General features: G+C 35.0%; 1 protein-coding gene across 4 annotated transcripts in view; it reads left to right on the top strand.

Annotated features, from left to right (window-relative positions):
- The window catches only part of WDR72 (WD repeat domain 72), a 292,937-nt gene that overhangs the window by 160,675 nt on the left and 109,847 nt on the right, over positions 1–22,415 (top strand). For 3 of the 4 annotated variants that reach the window (XM_027840835.1, XM_027840834.1, XM_027840837.1), the window contains exons 15-16: positions 13,004–13,815; positions 20,266–20,351. In XM_027840835.1, the coding sequence (XP_027696636.1) occupies positions 13,004–13,815; positions 20,266–20,351 (898 nt within the window). The remainder of the gene's footprint in view (positions 1–13,003; positions 13,816–20,265; positions 20,352–22,415) is intronic. The other variant, XM_027840836.1, reaches the window with a different exon arrangement.

Below are 22,415 nucleotides of genomic sequence, written 5' to 3'. Positions count from 1 at the left end.
TTGCACTTAAGGCAGCCATAGTATTATAGAAGAGCAATGATCATTAACTCAGGCAGACCTGGTTAAAATCCCACCCTGGATATTTTCTAGCTGCATTACTATGGTAAAATCACTTAATCTCCCTGAACTACTGTGTCCTCATTGGTAAAATGGGGATTTTAGTACTGTATCCCACAGGATTGTTGTGAATATCAAATGAGACAATAAACATAAAGCCCTTCACAAACCTTACAGTACTATTAAAGTTGTAGCTATTATTATTATCAACCTATTGTCCATGCTCTCTACATAACTAGCCCCCTTTCTTTTTGATCATATCTTTTAACTAAATAATGGTATCTATTAGATAAAATAAATATTTGTTTTGTTAATGTACAAAGAAAAAATAACTGATTTTATAAAATAAAGGTTTTGCTTTCCTGGGTCTCATCCAAATGCTGGATTAAATTTTCTGCTTTAACACTTTTTTGATTCACTGATCAATAATTTGCCACTTTCTTAATCATTTCTCTTTGTTCCTAAAGGGGACCTTGCTTTGGTGTATTTTTATGGTATGGCAAGTGTATAAGGTACAAAGTTACATTACTAATTTGAAAAAAACCTAAAAACAAAGAAAAACTGTCACACAAGTATGCCTCTAAATAACTTCTGTCCTTTTTATATCAGTCATGTTGGAGACTTATCACACTTAGCACTATGGAACTGCCATTGCCCAAACACATTTGAAACTGTTTTAGAAAGACTGTCAGAGCCTGTAGTGCATTCCTTTCAATTTATTACAATTCAATAAACATTTATTGAGTGTTCACTGTGAAGAAGGTATAGTGCTGGGCACCATGCATCCCTTTTTAATGCCCTCAGTATGGGCAGATATTTATCCTTTGAGGGTGGATTCGATTTTTGGAAATAGCCAGAAGTCATTCAGCACCAAGTCTGCAAGACACGTTAGTGATCAAGCTGAGCAATACCATTTTGACATGAAAAGAAGGTATGGAAGCTGGTTTTCTAAATGAGTACCTCCTAAGCTAAATCTAAACAAGAAACTCCAAAAGAGATTGTGAGTAATTTTACTACCTTTAGAATTTGTAATAACCTCCCAAGTTATTTACTTTGAAAGTATTTTTGAATGTGTATATTTTATTATTTTTAGTTCAAAGTTTTTCTTATTTCTTCAGGTCGAAGCCATTCAATTTTTTAATTGTTCATTTATTTTTGATGAGACCTGAGATTTCATTAGCATAGGGTATTAAGTTATCAGGGTCTTAGTTTTTTTTTGTCTGTAAAATGGCATGGCTTTGTTGCATGATACTCAGAGTCCTTTCTTTTTTTTCCCAAAACAAGTTTCTAACAATATATTTTGAATTTTTACATCATCATAATTTCCCTATTCCCTCTTTCTCCTTCTCCCAGACACCCAATCTCATATAACAAATAATATTTTTTAAAGAAAAAGGAAGGGGAAAGTTAGCATAACTGTCCAACATATTGGAAAAGTTTGAAAATATGTTCAATGTATAACAGTAGTGGACCTCCCACTTCCACAAAGGGGTGAGATGGGAGTGGCTTTTCATATCATCTTTAGAGTCATGCATGTTCTTTAAAATTTTGCAACATTAACTTCTGATTTTTGTGCATGTGGTTGTACTTTCTGTTAACATTGTAGTCATTATATATATTGTTTTCTTGGGTCTGCTTACTTCACTCTGCATCAGTTCATATGTGTTTTTGCAAGCTTCTCTATTTGTCATATTCATCATTTCTTACCACATTTTATTTAGACTTCTAGTCAATGGCCCTCTACTTTGCTTCCAATTCTTTGCTATCACACACACACACACACACACACACACACATACACATACACACATGCAATGCTACTAACAATATTTTAGCATATGTCCCACTTGGTACATGTAAGTAATATAATCCCTTAGAAGGTATGGGCATTTTTTGAGTCACTTTATTTCTATAATTTTAGATTGCTTTTCAGAATGTTTGTATTGATTCACAGCTCCACCAACCATTACTGTACCCATCTTCCCATAATCTCTCAAGCATTAACTATTCCCATCTTTTGTCATCTTTGCCAATTTTCAGGGTATAAAGTGAAGCTACATGAGATGAATGGTGAAAGGATATGAACAAATAGTTCTCAAAACCAGAATTACAAACTGTTAATAACCATATGAAAGAAGGCTTTCTTTCTGAAATTAAAGAAGTACAAATCAAGACTGATTTGATCAAAATCTTTTCCATTCAATTTTACAAACATTTTCTTACTCCATTCTGCTACTTTTTCAATAAGTTTAATAAGTATTTATTCAGTGGTTACTTGCTGCATAGCACTGTGTTAGGTGCAGTCATAGGGATGGAGGGCATCCAGGGTGGGGTCCAAGAAGTAGAAACCTAATCCTAGCCCTCACAGAGCCAATGTGGAGTTGAAAAAATAAGATGGACGTATATAAGGTGAATGACAGGAGTTAAATAATTCAATTCAACAAATATTTGTCAGTGCCTACTTTGCATAAAATGCTATACTAAGTGCTGGTGATTTTTAGATTACAGATAACATCACCTCTGCTCTCAAGGGACTTACTATCTAATGGAGATTTATAAGATATACACAAATATATAAAATGCAAAGTCTAAAGGCAACAGGGGCAAAGAGGAAATCCTGGCAGTGCTCTAGGTAAACTGAGGGAGGTGAGATTCCATTGAGTTTGGGGAGATGAGGCAAAGCTGGCATGAATTGGGCCTTGAAAAAGAAGACAGACTTTAAATGGGGGAATGTGAGAAGTGGGTACATTCCAAATTTTGGGGAATTCATGGAGAAAGGCAAATGCAAGGAAATATCAGACATAAGCTAGTCAATCTGACTAAAACACAGATCACATAAAGAGTAAAAGAAGATTGGACAGGTAAGTCATTCATTATTTTAGAGCTCATCTAGTCTTATCTAGTCCAATTGATACTTCAAAAGGATTTCCTTTAAAGTAGTCATCCAGTCTCCCATTGAAGACTTCGAGTGAAAGAAAACTTCCTATTTCCAGAGATAAGCTCCAAAACTTTTGTGTACCTTTAATCGTTGGGAATATTTTCCTTATCTCAAAATAAAATCTGCCTCACTGTAGCTTTGGCCATCACTCCTAGTTCTGTCCTTTGACATCAAGCAAAACAAGTCCAGTCTCTTTCCCCCATGATAGCCCTGGTAAACAAATTCTTGAAGGAAGAATTTGTGGACCCCTTCCCAAGTCTTCTCTTTTCCAACCTAAAAATACCCAGTTTTGTTAATCATCTTCATTTGGTATGGTCTCTGGTCACCACAATTGCTAGCTATCCACTCACTCCCTTATGAATCACTCTCTTCTCCCCATCCATACCTTGTAGAAATCCTTCCTTTAAACAGTTGAATCTAGTCAAGTAAAATAAATTCACATAATGTCCATGTTGGAAAATTCATTTATGATTCTACATCTTGAGTCCATCACCTCTCCATTAGAAGAGGTTTATAGAAACATGATTCTTCATCAGTCTTTTGAAGGCATAATAGTTGTTACATTGATCATTATTCTTAAATCTTTCCAAGTGGTTTTTCTTTCACTGTTGTGAAATTATATAAATCATTATCACTGTTATCATTATATAAAATTTTCTGTTTGTGTTCATTGCATCAACTCACACAAGCTTTCCCAGGTCTCTCTGAAAAAATCTTTTTTTTTCATTTCTTATGCTACAGTAATATTCCATTACATTCATATACCATAATTTATTTAGCTGTTCCCTAATTGATGGACACTCACTTTGTTTCTTTTTCTTGTTCACATGATTTTGTTTAACTGGCCTGTCACCACAGTGACATATAATTAACTTAAAGTTCACTAAAAACCCCAAATTGCTTTTTGCATAAAGTTGTCTAGACCTGGCTATACTAATTTGACTTAAAACAAATGAAAGGCTTTTAATTTGTTACTTCAAATTTCAAATTATGAAATTTAACCCATTGTTCTATCCTGTCAAACTATTTTCATCCTAATTTAGTCAAGTCAACAAGCATCTATTAAGTACCTGCTGTGTACTAGGCACTGTATTAAGCAATGGAGATACAAAGCAAAAGTGGTTCCTGCTCTCAAAGACCTCCCAGTCCAATATGGAAGACAACATGCAAACTACAGCATACAAACTACACACACACACACATGCACGCACATGATACATTGTAGATAATTTCAGAGAGAAGGCGCTAACTTTACAGGGATCAGGACAGACCTCTTGCAGAAGTTGAACTTTTGCTGGGATCTAAAAAATGTTAGGGAAGACAGGAGATGGAGATGATAAAGGGGAGTTCAGACATAAGGAATAGCTACTGAAAATGCTTAAAATTAGGAGATGGTATATCATCTTTTAGGAACAGCAAGGAAGCCAGTGTCACTAGATAATAGATTATATGGAGAGGAGTAAGGTGTAAGATTATAAAGGTAAAAGAGGGGCCATGTTATGAAGTGCTTTAAAAGCCCAATAGAGGATTTCTATTAGATCCTAGAGTAAGTAAGAACCATTAGAATTTATCGAATGGGGAGTTTGACGGGAAACATTGTCCATCTGTATTTAGGAAGATCAATTTGATAACAGACTGAAAGATGGACTGGAGTGGGCAAAGACTTGAGGCTTAGAGAGCAATCAAATGGCTATTTCAATAGTTGGGGTGATAAGGGCCTACACCAGAGTTTGGTAGTGTTAGAGGAAAGAAGAGAGTATATAAGAGATGTTACAAAGGTAGAATTGACAGGACTTAGCAACTGATTGGATATGGGAGATTAGGGGTAGGAAGTGGGAAGAGGTGAGTGAAGATGCCTAGGGTTGTGAGCTTCAGTGTCTTGGAGAATGATGATGTCTTTGACAGTAATTGAGAAGTTCAGAAGAAGGGAGAGTTTTGGGGAAAAGATAGTCCCCCAAAATTCAGTTGTGGACATGTTTAGTTCAAGATTTTTGTGAGCCCTTCCATTTGAGATGTAATAGGCAGTCATCCAAAATTTTAGCTATCTCTTTCAGACTAATGTGATCTATGATTTTTATTCCTTCATTCATATCATTGATCAAAATAGTGAACCCCAGAAGACTAGAGACCCTGAATCACTCCATAAGAAACATCCTTCCAAGTTGACATTGACCTATTAATGATATTTTTTTTGGATCTGTTCATTCAAAAAATTTCAAATATTCCTAAATATTCTAGCCCTTTTCTATCTTGTCTATGAGAATGACAGTGATTTTGAAAAATGTTTTCCTTAAATCCCTGTATACTGTAGCTATAATATTCTTCTGAGCTGCAAGCCTAGTAATCTTGTCAGAAAAGGAAATGGGCTTAGTCTGGCATGACCTATTCTTAAAAGAGCCATCCTGGTTTTTAGTGTTTATTGTTTCCCTTTCTAATTGATCACAAATAAAAATTCTCACATGTTCTTTACTCTCTGTTCCAGAATTTTGCCAATTGAATAGACAATTGACAATTGATTGAAGTCAAGCTCAGAGGTATATACTTTGAAAACTCTATCCTCATCCCTTTCTTGAAAATTAAGAGAACATTGGACTGTCTTCAGTCTTATGGTATCTCTCCCATTTAGTAGCCACTGACAGGTTCAGAAATCAAATGGCAACTTATCTATTTTATTATAAAGATGATTCTTTTTCAGATAAAGTAGACTAGATGGTAACTGAATGAGGTCCCTTCCAACTTGGACATCCTATAATTTTATAATTCAGCCTTCACTCAATCATCTTTTACATTACCATCTACCTTGGACAAGGGCATATTCCTTCTTTAATCTTCCTCTTGCCCCAATATTGTTCCTGGACAATAAGATAGCTCCAGTCATTGTTGTTACCCTTTATATCTATCTTCAACCTCAGATGATTCTGGGCTTCAATGCTCATCATTATAGCCTTATAGGACCAGGTTACTACTTTGTGTTCATCATCCATCATCTGTGACCTGCCATACCTCCCATCTTCTATCCTTTAAAAAACAAACAAAAAAACTATATTGTTTATGCCCCCATATAGATATCTTTAAACTATTACCACTCATTTTTTCTCATTGGAATAACTCATCCTTAGCATTTCATTCTTAACATAAATAACCTCCCATTTCTTTGGCCAATTTCCCTTGTAGAATCCCAGGCCACCAGATCCTACTTATAATTTATTTTTTTTAAATCTGCTCTTTGATTATGCCTATACTTCTTGAACTCAAATTGGAGTGAAATCTTTCCTATAAGATTCTCATTATTTCTGCTTAAGTCACTATTTTCCTTATTGGTTACAATTAGGTCCAAAATAACCACTTCTGTTGTTTGCTCCATGTTTTGAAGGATGGAATTTTCATTAAGGTGAATCACAAATTTATCAGTTGTTCTGCCTTTAGAAGAGAGAGTTTTAGCACTCTGCATAATTGTCTGCATAATTGAAATCCCACATCAATACTATATCATGTGTCCATCCCACATCTGTAATTTGTTTCCCAATTTCCTTGTCTTTCTTGCCCCTCTGTCTAGGTCAGGGTTTCTTAAACTGGGGTCATGAACTCATTTTAAAAATATTTTGATAACTTTATTTAAATATAATTGGTTTCCTCTACAATCATATTATTTTATGAATTAAAAAATATTCGGAAATTTTTTTAAATCTGACTTCATCTGACATCGTCAGAGTTCATGACACAAAAAAGAGTTAAGAATCCTTAGTACAGATGATCTTTATATTCCCATTTTGACTCAATAAACACCTATTAGGTCCCTACCATGCTTAAGGCTAGAAAAAACAAAAACAAAGCAATCTATTCCTTTAAGTAGATTATATCCTATTTCAAAGACTATTACTTATTTATCACTTTCTACTGTTTCTTGCCTCAATGTTCTCTACCAGATTTCCTCTCATCTCATGAATATATCTTGTTATACTGATTGACATTGAGGGCTGTCAACAATGTTATTCCTCTGTTCTTTTTGAATGAGGGACTTTGCAATTTCATTGCCTGGGAGGTCTCTCATGTGCTTATCTACAGTGAAGAATATAAACTTCATCTTGTGGTCTATTGCCATGGCTGCCACATTGGTTTTGCCTAACCTAGGGGTGTGGGACCTGCAGCCTCATGGTCACATGTGGCCCTTTAGGTCATCAAGTGTGGCCCTTTGACTGAATTCAATCTTCACAGAACAAACAAAGAAAAACAAAGAGGACCTGTACTGAGGCCAGGCTCTCTGCCCTATAGTCCAGGGCTGGGTTGAGGGTTAGGGGAGGAGGACATGGAGATTATGAATAAACCCTTCTTGACAGAAAGTCTGTTATCATTCATTAGGATTACAGTACATGGAGGAATATAAGAGGTATCTTAACATAGTGGAAACAGAGCATTACTTGGGAAGACAGGAGACTTGAATTCTAATATACCTTCCACAAGAAGCTTTTTCCAGTCCTCCTTAAACTTGGTGCCTCTCCTCTGAGACTACCCCTCAATTTTTTCTTCATATATCTTCTTTGTACTTAGTTATTTGCAAGTTGTCTCCCCCATTAGACTGAAAGCAGGGGTGGTTTTTGGTTTTTGTTTGTTTATTTTACTATTGTATATATACTCAGTACTTAGCACAGTGCCTAGTACATAAGGACATTACTAAATACTAGTTGATTAACTCTACCATCCTACCAAATTTCAGGGATACTTCGAAATTTCAAGGATCCATAGTTTTTGTTTTTTTTTTCCATGAGGGTACCTCCTTCCCCATTACAGTTCACAATCCCTCAGTTTAGTAGCTGATGTTCATGGCCAGAAAATATCATCTGTTTTAGCCTGTCTTTTGATCTATCATTCCAACTTTATGGACACTTACCCTAAGAGCACAGACATATAGTTACATGTAAGCTCAAATTCTTAACCTTTTAATACAGACCTGATGTCATAATGAAAAGAGCATCAGATTTGGAATCAGAGGTACTTATTGGAAATGCCAGCTGTTTTTACTACTGGTATAACCTTGAATAAATCATTTAACTTTCATAGACTTTAGTTTCCTCATCTGTAAAATGAAGGGATTGTACTGACTTCTGAGTTCCCTTCCAGTTTTCAATGTATGACTCTATAATCTTCCTATTTTGTTCCTGTGGTATCTAGCTTGGCAGATACCACAAACTACCTATCGGCAGATAGGTAGTTTTATCCTTCCTTCTCTGATTTACATTTAATGCTCACTAGAACAGATTTGGTAAATCCCAGTCTCTTTTGAGGTATATTTTATGGCCAAGAGTCTGCCATTTCTGTAATTTAAGCCATGGTCCATCCAAAACTCCAAATTCCATTCTCAGGCCATGTTTCATAACCAATAATTCAGTTCTCAAAACTGAAATTCTCTTCTGAACCCCTTGCTTTTTGGATTTTAATGAGTTTTTATTAGTATATTTTATTTTGTATGTACAATTCCTAGATATTTCATCCTATGTCTCTTCCCTTATTACCTCTCAGAAAGACATCCCATATAACCAATATTTCTTTTAAAAAGAAACAAGAGCAAGATAAATAAAACATTTGTCCCAATTGATCAGTTCATCAAAAAAGTATGAAATTGTAAGCAATATTACACATCTATGTAACACTTACCTCTTTAAACTTGTTCTTTGAAACTTTGAAACTTTTTGACTCAAACCCATTAATTTTAACTGTTTTGTGGTTTTTATTCTTTCCATTGTTGTACATAATCATTGTATATATTGTTTTTCCGGCTCTGCTTATTTTACTTTGCATCAGTTCATATAAGTCTTTATATGCTTCTCTGTATTTATCCTGCTAGGTCCTCACTTTTTTTTTTTCATTTTTTGGAGGCATTCAGGGTTAAATGATTTGTCCAGGGTCACATAGCTAGTAAGTGTCTAAGGCTGGATTTGAACTCAGGGCCTCCTGAGTTCAGGGCTGGTGCTCTATCCACTGCACCATCTAGCTGTACCTACGTGTTTACTTTCAATCAATATCAGTTACTTAAAAAACAAAATATATACCACTTGTGCCTCTAATATGTTCATTTTTGGGGGGGATTGGTTAAATTGGAGCCAGATTGTAGTGACCCTTAAATGCCAAAGGGGTTTGTAATGGGCAATGGGAAACTAATGAAAAGTTTTGATCATTTTAGGGACATGGTAAGACAGACATAGGCAGATGAATTATCAAGCAATTTCAGTCACACCCAAGTGTGAACCCCTTACGTACTGGAGTAGGTGATGACAGCAAGAACAGAAAGGAGTAGATAGATGAAAGGCACAAAGGAGAACTTGATCATTGCTATGGTTGGTATCAGAGAAAGAAGAGTCAGAGGTAATAATTCTGGAATTTGAGTCTAGAAGAGATAATATATGAAAAATAATATTACTTTTGACATAAATAGGGGAGTAAGGAGAAGGAATTAGTCTTGATCTAAAGAATACATATTCAGTTTTATATATTTTGAGTTTCAGATTACAACAGGTTGCCCAAATAGAAACAACTTTGTACCTACAAGAATACACACACCCCAACACACACAAATCAGTCGAAAGGTAAACTCAGAGGGATGCCCCTAGCATTTTAGTTGGGAAAAAATATCACTAAGATGATTCAAATGAGATAACATATGTAAAGTGCTCTGTAAAATGTAGCTGTATAAATGCCAACTAGTATTATTATTAATTAGAATGGTGACTTTCTTGTAAAGTGATACATGATTATCATCCCATCTGCTACCAAAGTTGAGACTGGTGGATTACTTCATTGTGCAGATAGTGACACAATTAGACCCATGCTTTATCAAAACCAATTTGGCAGTGAATGAAGAATAAGGCAAAGAGACAAATAAGAAGGCTATTTCAATAGTTCATATAAGAAGTTATGAAGACCTTAACTACAGTGATGATTATGGAGAGAAAAGGCTGTGCAAGATGGTGTGATCGTAGAAATGACCAAATTTGGCAACAGTTTGGATATGTGGGATTAGTGAGTGAGGACACAACAATGTCACAGAAATGAACCTGAGTGACTAGAATGCCTTGAATTGTAATAGAAAAGTTTAAAAGAGGTAAAGATTTTGAAAAGAAGATAATAGATTCCATTTAGGACATGTTGAGTTTGAAATGGCTAGAAGTCAACCAGTTTGTGTGATCCATAAAGCGAGATGGGACTGTACGTATCTCAGGAGATAGACTAGGGATATACACACACATATACACAAACGTACCTACATGGGTGTGCCTGAGTGACTGTAGTTGAGGAGAAGGACTAAGATTATGTACATACATACATACATAAATACACATGCAATATGATTTTGTGAATCATCTGCATAGAAGTGATTATTGAACTAGGAGGAGCTGAAGAGACCACAAAGTCAAAAAGTAGAGGTAAAAGAGAAGAGGACCCAAGCAGAGCCTTGTGGGGCACACATACTTAGTGTGCATGGCATGGATGGAGATCCAGCATAGGAGACTGAGAAAGAGTAGAAAGATGTGTAGGGGGAGAACCAGGAGAGAGCAAAATTACAAAAATCTAGATAGGAGAGGTTAATCAATAGTGTCAAATTCTGCAGAGGTCAATCAAATTGAGGATTGAGAAAAGCCATTAGATTTGGCACTTAAGAGATCATTGATAACTTTAAGAAGAGCAGTTTCAGTTGAATGGCAGATAGAAACCAAATTTCAGAGGTTCTAGGCAGGGAAGGAAGCAGAGGTAGCTAATGTAGGTAGATTTCCTAACAAGTTTAGCCCTAAAGAGAAGGAGAGACAGGATCATAGTTGCTGGGCATGCTAGGATATAGGGAGAGTTTTTATAACATGGGGTAGTCAAAGATATATTTGTAGACATCAGGAAACGATCCAGTTGATAAGACATGGACTAAGAACACTATTTGGGCCGTCTGCAGGAAACGATGGGAAGGGACAAGATCAAAGGTACGTAGAGAGGCCTTGGAAAAGGGAAGGACTACTTCTTCATCTCAGTCCAGAGTGCGTGGAGAAAGAGATGATAGGAAGTTTTCTGAGTAATGTGATTTTGTGAAAAATGGAAAAGCACTAACTCTTGGCAAATGACCTCAGTTTATTTAGTGGAGTGTGAAGGGAGGTCCTCAATATAGAGGGCAGGGAAATATGTAGCTGTGGGACAGATGAAGAGATGCATAAAGATTTGGAACAACAACAATGGAGAGTAGAATAGTAAATCAACTAGGGAAATTTAGATGGATCACCTTGCTTTAGTGGGATTCTAGGGAGATTAGATTATGTAAAATTTTACTGGACCCAATGAGCAGGGTTTTCTGATTTCTTCCGGTTCATTTAGCAATACCTGAAAAGGAACAAAGCAGGCACATGGTTGTAGTCCTAGATAGTCTATGTTTGGCAATGCATTAACAGGGATGCGACAAAGGGATAATGGACTCTATCTGATCTTGGATGGATGGTGGAGATTCTGATAGGTAAGGGTGATGTTAAGAGAAAAGAAGCAAGCCATCTAGCATACTTAATGGATCCTTTGTCAAACAATTATGGGAATACAAGAACAAGAGTTGCCCAGGAGGGACAGACATGGAAGGGTTATAAGATGAGTCATTAGAGGGGAAGCCATGTTGATGTGATCACAAATCCACTGAAGTTTTTGACTATTTTATTTGACTATTTTATTCAATGTTTACTATGTTCAAGACGTTGCTTGAAGCACTGGAGATACGAATTCCCTTCACAGACTTTATGATTTATTTACCTGGATGGACATTTCAATTTACTTAGGGCTTGCTCAATATTCAACATTAAAAAAGACAACACTATTAAAGCGCCTCCTGTGTACCAAGCATATAACCTATCAGCAGTCATTCCTTGCTTTCTCCTTCACATTCGCAATCTTTTCTGTATTATTTTCTTACTTGACTAACACAAGTTAAAAAGCTCTTCTCAGTGGCCAAGTAATGGAATTTCTAGACAGAAGAACATGTATGTTTGGGAGGCAGTGTAGGTGAATGTAGTGAGTGCTACACGTGGAAACCAGAAACCTGGGTTTGAAACCTGCCTCTGAGACAATAGCTTTATGACAGTGGGCAAATTATTTAACTAACATCTAGGCTTCAGTTTCAAGTGTAAAATTGACATAATACTTCCTGATGTTGTCACTTGTTTCAGTCATGTATGTATGACTCTTTGTGACTCCATTAGGGATTTTCTTTACAAAAATACTGGAGTGGTTTGCCATTTCCTTCTCCTGCTCGATTTCCAAGTTGAGAAAACTGAGGCAAGCAGGGTCACACAGCTAGTAAGTGTCTGAGGCCAGATTTGAACTCAGGAATGTGAGTCTTCCTGACTCTAGGCCCAGCACTCTATCCAGTGTGCCACCTAGCTGCTCTAATATTCCTTGTAGTAATGACCAAATTGGTTTCTGTGAGTGTTAAGTAAGATCATATGTGTTGCAAAATTTAAAGTACCACATAAATTCCTCATGAAAGATGGGGAAAAGAATTGGGCATTTTTAACATACCTGCTAGGTAGGAATTAACACCTGATATGTTTTATGTTTATTGAATGTTTAAATTCCAGATGAGTTGTTGATTTGGGGGAACATAAGATCATAAGTCAAGAGCAAAAATGGACCTCAGAGGCCATCTAGGCAAATGCCTTTGTTTTACTGAGAAAACTACCCTTCTTTTTAAAAATGAATTTTATAAATGAAGCATTTCAATACTTTAGCATTACAGTCTTTCTAGAATAAAAGGCAACTTGTTATGTCAAATGGAATCTTAGGATTTCTTAGCTACAAAGGAATCTTAGAGATCTCATATTCAATTTTGCAGATGAGGAAGTGAATTATGCCAGCTAATTGATTTGCCCAAGGTCATACAGATCATTAGTCTAATTTTTTGTGGTTATTTCACAAGATATTTTAATGACTCATCAGTTGTTTTTTAAATAACTTTATGACCCATCCATATTTTTTTCTTTTTTCCCTTGTTAGCTCCCAGTTACTTCATCTTTCTCAGGTCCATTTAATGTGTTACCAGTGAAGAGCAAATGGAGCAACATTGACTTTCATGTTCTTTTTTTTGACCTGGAAAATCTTGTGGAACTGCTGCTCTCCACCCAATTCAACAGCTTTAGCACCTCCCACTCATGGCATGGCAGTGATATTCTAAGAAGAGCCAGAAGCACCTTTGAGAAAAGGCCACTGACTCTGAAAAGGAGTAAAACTTCCACCTCCTCTATTTCAGGGGAAGTGCAGATGAAGAATATTTGTGAGAACCAGGGCCAGGGAGATATCCCAGGCAAGTCCTTTGAAGAAAATGAGGGCATCAGACGACACAAAAAAATGAAGAGTTCCAAAAAAGCTCAATTTATACCACCAAGAAAAGTCGATATCAACCTCATGATAGATACAGCTAAACTTCTCTTGTCATGCCTCTTACCATGGGGTGTGGATAAAGAATTAGATAATCTTTGCATTCAGCATCTAAATATTTTAAGGCTTCAATGTCCAGCTTCCTTAGGATTAGCTTCAAATGAAGATCACTTCTCTTTGATGTTGCCTGGTTGGAACTTTTGCAGTCCAGGAATGAAGGAAGGGTGTTCAGTCGTCAATTTGTTTTCTAGAAAAGTGCTAGACTTGTCAAATAAATACATCGCTGCCCTCCCAAGTCAACCAGAAGGTATAAGGGAGCTAGAAAGTGATTCAAAACATAGATCAGACACTATATTATATCTGTTAAGCAAATTGTTTTTAGTTATCAAGTTAGTTAACATGCCTTTAGAGTTGGCCTACAGAAGCAACAGGTAAGAAGTACTTATGATCTTTTCCCCTTTTTGGTGATGGGTGGGTTTGGTATAGAGAAGGATATATTTACCAAAAAAGTACCAAATTTGTCTTATTTTTCATGGGAAATATTGATCAATATGATAAATTTAAAATTTGTTTAATTAAACCTGGATCATAGAATTAGAGCAGAAAGGATCCATAGAAATATTGAGTACAAAACTTTCATGATAAAACTGAACCTAGAAAGAGTACAGCATATGATTTATCCAGTCATACAAATGATACAGGATAATTCTGGGTAGAGTCAGTATTTGAAATCAGTTGCTCTGACCCCAAATCCAGCACCCCTTCCACTATACTATGCTACCTGTGTCAGACAGACAGACAGACACACACACACATATAATTGCAGTTAAATTTAATGATGTATTTCATATCTATTTTTGAATTTAAAATACTGTTTTTCTGGTTACAAATTTTTCATGATCATAAAGGAATTTAACTATGGGACTGTTACCTTCCTGTTTAGAAACTAAATTTACATCTTGGAAGAAAAAGTTCTGAAAATTTAGATCTCACCAAATCATACAATCATACTTCATATGAAAGTAAAGGAAGTTTCTTTTTCAGTTATTTATTTATAAACAATCAAAAAAAAACCTTGATGCTTCTCTCTGAGGTGTCATCCCTTGCAGAATTTTCTATATTTCTATATTATATTTAATTCAATTCTGCAATGCTTTAATTATTGAGCTCTTAATGCTGCCCAGCACTCTGAAAAGTATTTTGAGATATCTAAATATATGGCATGCTCCCAACTCTCAAAGAACTTATAAACTCATTAAGCAAGTAAGACTTACACAGATAGATCAATTAAACTTAATGTAATTGGGAGACTGCTACAAAATATGTGGTACATATAAATGTTGTAGCCAGTCAGAAAAGAAAGAGATCAATGGAGTACTTGTGGAAGTATCCTTGGAGGAAGTAGGAATAGCATTTGGATAAGCATTAAACTGTGGTGATGTTTTTGTGTTTGGTCATTCTCTTTAGAAAAAGTTTCAGTAATTTATCTGAAAGCACACTAACCTGCGTATTTGTCTTTTAGATGCCCCCATTATTGGAGAGACTGATGAGTTTACTTGATGTACATTTGTACCTCTTGTCTGTTCTTTTAGTTTATGTCCAGTAATCAATTATTTTTCATCTTTTATCTTCTATTGCTTAGCGTTCTCATTTATAAAATTTCTCACTACTATATTACTGAATTTCCTATAGTCAATCAAAGGCATATTGAAAATTATATTAAGAGGACTTTTTTTGTCAGAGGTAGAGAATAGATGTCTAGGTTCTTTTTTCTTCATCTTTTTTCATGAAGTAGACTTCTTCCCAAAGATCAGTATAGCTACATATGGAGAGGTCCTTCATCGGTAGATGCCCATCTACTGATAAATTATGGCAATATATGAAAACAGAGAAAAATAGAGAAGTACCCTCAGTTCTATCTGTGGCCCCCTTCCGTTTCTGCAGTGGTGAAAAAATGATGGCAAAGAGGATAGATGGAGCTAAGAATCCCACAGTTTTTAGACTAACTATAAACTTTAACTTAGCTGTTGGAACTCTAAATATGCACTCCTTGTCTAATGACTAATTAATGGGTATACCATTGGAGGAGTTGATCATATCAATATTGACATTCTTACTATAAATGAAACCAGAAGAAAGAAGGAAATTATATCTAAGTGGAAATATGGCCCATGGGTAATCCAAGAATAGGTCAACATTGGATTTGGTGGCACTGGTATTATTGTATGCCTCAAAGCAACAAGAAAAATAATTTCATGAGACATTTAGTCATCTCTTATGGCAGTGATCATAATATATATCTTCAAAAAATTGAATTTAATGCATCAGCATTGATTGCATAACATGAAGACATCAAGAAATTCTCCAAAGGACTTTTTAAATAACTTCCAAATTAAATCATTATAACATCAGTGTGTAAGAGTACTGATGAAGATGTTGAGAAACACATCAAAAAGCATGGGTCATGAACAAAAATGTAAGGGGCCAAAGACTTATAGACTACATGGACGCTTCATGACTTTATGTCATGAACAACTTTTTTTTTCAGAATTGGATTGATAGGCACTGGGTGTGGAAAACACCAAATGGCATTCAAAAAAAATGATGATTATATTTTAACATAAGAAAAGACATTCATGTGAGAATATTGCAGAACCATATATTTGTAAATAGAAGATTATCAACTTATTAGAACAAAGGTTAAATTAGTATAAAGCTAAAAGAAATAATAATAATGATAAAAAGATGTGGCATACAATTGAAACAACTCCATCCTAACCTATTTTAAAAAGTTATAATAAAAAATTGGTAATGACCAACAAAAACGATAAGGACACCAATTATAATCTTAAACAGAAGTTTATTCAATGTAAATCAATTTCCACAACCAAAAAACCAAACGATGCTAAAAAGTGTTTTAGTCAATAAATGCATAACTTATTTGTCTATTAGTGAAAATAGTCAAAGAAAACACTGATTTATAATAACTAAACATGAAATACTTCTGTAAAATCTTATTTAAAAGGATGATGGAAGATTATAAACAATATGACTTTATAAAGCAGAGAAAACCACTGGAAATTAAAAACAATTTAAAGAATGCTTGGTGAGAGAGTCAACTAAGCAAAGACATTCCAAGAACATTTGAGGATGAAGATCAAAGGCAACAAACAGAAAAAATGGAAAAAAAAACACCAAAAATATTTTTGCAATATTATTTTCACCGTCAAGGAGAGCAGAGACTCTTAACTTTGATTTCAGCATTACAGATCTGGACATGCTCATTATAGAGCAGGTGCAAATAGCTATGAAGAGAACAAATATGGGAAAACCAGCCTGATTGGACTGAGGGTAGATAGAGAACTGTACTGGATGTGGCAAAACTTTGCGGGCATAGAGGGATTGATTCACAAAGTACTCAAGTGAGAGAAAGATATCAGAGGAAGGGGAAAACATTAGATCTTCCTAATGTTAAAAAAGTGATTATATTCATTATATAAAATGGTAGCATTTTACACATTCATCAAGTGCATCCTTGATAAGAATATTTATTTATTTATTTATTCATTGGTTAAGCAATGGCATTAAATGACTTGCCCAGGGTCACACAGCTAGTAAGTGTTATGTGTTTGAGGCCAGATTTGAACTCAGATCCTCCTGAATCCAGGGCTGGTGCTCTATCCACTGTGCCACCTAGCTGCCCCCTTGATAAGAATATTTATACAGAACAGGCAGACTTTTGCAAATGATATTCTGCATATATTTACTATCATTCATTTGAATGAAAGATATAGAAAATACAAGATCTCATGGTGCCTATTGCCTGTTCATTTTGAAAAAAAAAACTTTTAATTCTGCAAAGTAAAATACCACTTTAAAGTCTCTCTTCCCACAAGGTATCTCTCACCATACATCAAAGTCATTCAAGATTCCTTGAAAAATATAACAGAAACAAACATTGTTCAATGACCTTCTGCTTATAAACCTCAGGTAAAGCACATATGACTGGGAGATAAATGTTTGCCACTGTTGTGGAGGAAATCTTAGCTGGGGAGGGAAGTTTTCTCCAGATATTCCCGTTTTCAGGTGACATTGTGCCAGTTGCATCAAGCCCTGGAACATTTAAGAGCCTTCTGAAAGAGGCTCTGACTACTGAAAAGAGGTTATCCTAAACTTCCACATAGGAAAGACCAAGGGTAGGAAGCATGACTAATACCTTGATTAGAGCATTCAGACAATCAATACAGCTCCTATGTCAGTATGTCTCTTTGTAACAGGTGATATAAATCAGCACTGGATTAAACCAAGGGAGGAGAGTAGGTAACAGTGCTGTTTTGAAGACTCCAAACTTCTCTAGGAAACAAAGGCCTATATTTTTAATAACTGCATTCTTCCAATGTTGCTGTATATAACATCAAAACAAAGAGCATGATAGTCCTTAAAGAACTGAAAATGCATATCCAACAAAGGGCGTTGGAGAGGTTCATGGTAGGTATGAACAGTCTGAAACATGACAGACGAAGAATTTCAAAACAGAACAGGTATAAAAAGATGTTATCAGAGAAATGTGTAATATAAAATGAAGGCTGTCATTTGGCAAGGGTGAGGGATGACAGATGAACATTTCAAAAGCTCCCTGTAATTCTCCATATTATAAGAACATAAGGAAGGCATATTGGATGTCAGGTCAATTTCCTTGGGTGAACTTAGGAGAGGTCATGTATGGGAAAGCAGGCATCACAGGATGGGTTGTGGTCTAGAAAGAACATCTAAACCCGTGAAACGATTCATTTGAATAATCCTTGTTAATTTGAATTACTTGTTAATTTGTTTCATTCATTCATTCATTCATTCAGCAAGCATTTATATTGCCAAACAAAACTCTATGCTTGAAATACAAAGGGGTAGAGATAAGGATTGTACCTGTAGTTTCACTGGCATAGGGGATTCCTGAATGACGATGCTCCCTCTACTAAGGCAGGTAGGAACGTTCTCTGCAACTTCTAATCTGAGAGTGGCTTTGAGCAACTCTAGATTACGTCACTTACCCAGGGTCACATGGCAATTATATGTCAACAGTGAAATTTGAACACAGATCTTCCTGGCTCCAAAACGGCTGACTATACTAGAGAAATTGGTAGAGTGTTGGTCTGGGAATCAGAAAGACCTGAATATAAATTCTGTCTCCAACATTTTTGAGCTGTATGACCCCAGGCAAGCCAATTAACTTCCCTGGGCCTCAACTTCTTCACCTGTAAGATGGAGATAATAATAGCACCTCCTTCATAGGGCTGTTGTGAAGAACAATTGAGATAGTTCATATAAAGTGCTTTGTAAACTTTGAAGCAGTGTGTCAATGCTAGTTATCATTTTTAAGAAATCACATTGCCTCCCAGTGATGCAAAAACCAGCCCCTCTCCTCAAAGACCTTAAATTTTATTTGGGGAAACAACATGAGCGCAGATAAGTAAATTATTTATATATGTACACACACACATATTACATATATGTATGTACATAACATATAATAAATATGTACATACATATATGCTATATAAGTACATATAAAGCATGTATGCACATATACTATATATAGTGTATGTGTACATACATATTTATCATGTTATGTACATACATACATGTATATGTATATATACACATAATAACTCATAGTCCTCCTTCCTACCCCTCAAGAAAAAAACAAAATAAAACAAAACATAGTTTTTTCTCCTTGTCTCCTAAAGGAGTCTACATTGACATGAGTTTGAACACCTGAGCCTTTTAAATCCCTATTAAAATATTATTACATAGTTGAACTATTCTTTACAATTCTTACTTTTAAAAATAGCTACCAATCTTAGATGTTAAGGTGACATGCATTTTCCTCAAATCAGTAACACTGTTTTGGATGTGATGACAATATATTGATATAACACAAATACTTCCCATTCCTTAGAATAAATTTTATGCTAAGCATGATAGACATTTAATTTTTTTCTATTTAACTGTTTTATTAAAAATTTACTCTTGAACATGAATATAACCAACAAAACTTGTTTATCACCTTTTTAATTTCATGAATTTTTTTGCTTTTATATCATATTAATTTCTTAGTATGCCCTCTTCCTCTCCCCACCCAGGGAGGATTCCCTTGTAATAGTTCAGCAAAACCAATCAAAGTGTTTACCATGTGACAGTGTATTTGACATTTCACACTTATAGTCCCTTCCCCTTCAAAGAAAGAATGGAAGTCATGAGGACATTTCAAAACATTTAAATTTTAAGGAAAATAAGTTCATCTATAGAAAGAGTAATTATGCATGTCTTAACAGAAATAGAAAAGTTTACAGTTTTAAACTATATTTTCCCTGTGACTCTATCACAGTACATATAATTTTTAAAGAACATTAGACTTTGTAGGGAAGACATGGAATAACACATTGTATGTTGAAGGTTCTTTTTTTTTTTTAAAGAAGCACAAGTTATACCTAAGACAGTTAATATATTAATAGCTATTAATATTTATGTGATTGAAATAAAATTTTCTAATAGACTCCTAATGAAGGAAGAGACTTGGAGGAATAGAATGTAAAATCACGTCAATAGAGAATGGAGGTGGTTAGGTAAATGTCCAGGCACTGGATCTGTCAAGAGAAAATAGACCTGGGTAGAGCATTATGCTAAAAGGGGTGAGGGGAAGGGATAATATTGGAAGAGAGGACTGAAATGGGTAGGTTATTGAAGATAATCTTTGCTTTGTTTCCTTTCTATTTTGCCTTGAAGCCTGCTTTCCATATGTGGACAATGTATCACTCAAGTATTACTTTTCTCATTCACATCCAATGGTACCCTTTTTTGTTTGTTTGTTTGTTTGTTTTTAGCAGTCACCACAAAACAGAATCTGTTCCTAACAAGGGAAAATATACTGGCAATGATAATTCAAGTTTCTATGGCAATTTACGAAATGGTAAGTTTTGATATATTAAATAAGGAAGGAGGGGTCTAATCCTTACATGCTGAGGATGAAAAATATAAATGAATGTGCTTTTGGTGTTTATTTTATTGATATTTGGTTTTGCATCACTCCCTTTTATTAATTTTGTCCCCCTTTCTATTTCCTAAAGAGCCACACCTACCAAGAATAAAAATAAGAGGGGGGAAAACTCAGTTTAGCAAAACTTATCCATAAGATGAAAAATTATCTAGGGTTCATATAGTGCTTCACTCCCACCAAATACAAAGAAACAGAGTCAGCACCTTCTTGTACACCTTCTCTGAGGCCAATCATATTTGTTATTATTTCATAGTGTTGATTTTATTGTTGTTGTTTAAAATGGTTTTGTATTTTAAAGACCCAAAAGTCTTTGTCTACATACACCTAGGACCATGCCTTGCATTATGTATGTGATCACTAAAGGCTTATTTGGATTGGATAAGGCTAGAGAAAAAAAAAATATTTGAGTAGAAAGGTTAGGAGACAAACACTTTTTGATGTATTTCTTTTAACACGTGTGCATACACATCAATATTTGATCTAGGAATAAAGTAAGAATCTAAAGTGTACATCTTAAAGGTCTGACATTGGAAATTCCTCACTCAGGACAGTGAGAAGAGTGACTGTATAATATTCACAAGGCCAAGATGTTTTCTTTTTATCTCTCCCCTGAAGTTGCAATTAAGATTTTTTAACTCACCGACAATGCCAAGATAAGTTGGCTCTTGTTTCTAGTTCATATTAAAATTTTAACATCACATTAAAGTACCCTGTGAAGTGCCCCATGATGCCAGTAAGTAGTTATAGTCAAGACCAATATTTAGCTTTGAAGGTAGATTCACAAGGTCAACAAAGTGAAAGAGAGAAAAAGAAAGGGATGGGGGGAGGAGGAGGAGGAAAGATCAAAAGAAAAATTCACCTGACAAGCTGTGTTCAAGAAGAAGTAGAAAATAGGACATGGAAACTGCCCAGGGTTTTCTCCTCTTTGCAATTTTCATACCTTGGTTCTGTTTGTCATTTCCTGTTTGCATTCAGTAGTTCATATAGGGGAAAGTATATTAAAATGATTCAGAAATCTTTTATATCTGTTTCTTGCTTGTTCTTTAATTATGCTGAACTCTCTTATCTCCTACCATCTTTTTTCTTTTTCTTTACTCTTGTTGATTAATTTAAAAAAAAAAGATTGAAGATGATGATCATTCACTAAGATTGAAAAACATATCATATTAAATCTAATTGGACTCATTTACATCAAGAATTTCAAGTACACTGGGTACAGTAATTTAACTGAGAAATTACAATTTTTCAAAAATCTGAACTACCGTTTAGCACCTCAGGCAGTCCTCTAAGATTATAAGTTACACACAGATTTCCAGTCTACATTAGGACTTCTTCACAAACGTTTAGATCCAAAACAAACAAACCCATTATTATTGTAGACATTTGACAGTTTTGAGGTTTTATTATGACAAATGTTGTCATAATATTTTAATCCATTGATTTTCATTTGATTAACATCATAGATTTTGAATAAATCAAAATGCATTTATTAAGAATATATTCGCATCTGGTAATTTGCTGAATATCATAGATATCTGAAATCAGCACAAGGAAAGTAAAGAGTCACATTGATTGTGACTACATAAAATAATTATAGCAACAAAGTGAAAAAAGGCCAAAAAGGAGGGTATAGAACCATGGTATTATCATTTTATTAAAACTTGTACACATATTTTTTCACCAGATAAAATAGGTATTAGGTTTTTATATTGTTAGGTATGTTTTTGTGGTATTATTATTTTTGCTTGTGGTCATATGAATAATAAAATATAGTTTCTTTAAAAGCATTATCCTATCCCCCAAGTTTTAGGGTAAATAAGTGGCACAGTAGATGGAGGACAGGCCTGGAATTAGGAAGACCTGAGTTCAAATCTAACCTCAGATACTCACTAGATGTGTGTCCCTGGGGAAGTAACTTAACCCTATTTGCCTCAGTTTCCTCATCTATAAAATGAGCTAGAGAAGGAAAGGGCAAAA

This window comes from Vombatus ursinus, unplaced genomic scaffold (assembly GCF_900497805.2).
Source record: "Vombatus ursinus unplaced genomic scaffold, bare-nosed wombat genome assembly UNPS02014848.1, whole genome shotgun sequence".
Taxonomy (NCBI): Eukaryota; Metazoa; Chordata; class Mammalia; order Diprotodontia; family Vombatidae; genus Vombatus; species Vombatus ursinus.
This window is presented reverse-complemented; position numbering and strand designations above follow the sequence as displayed.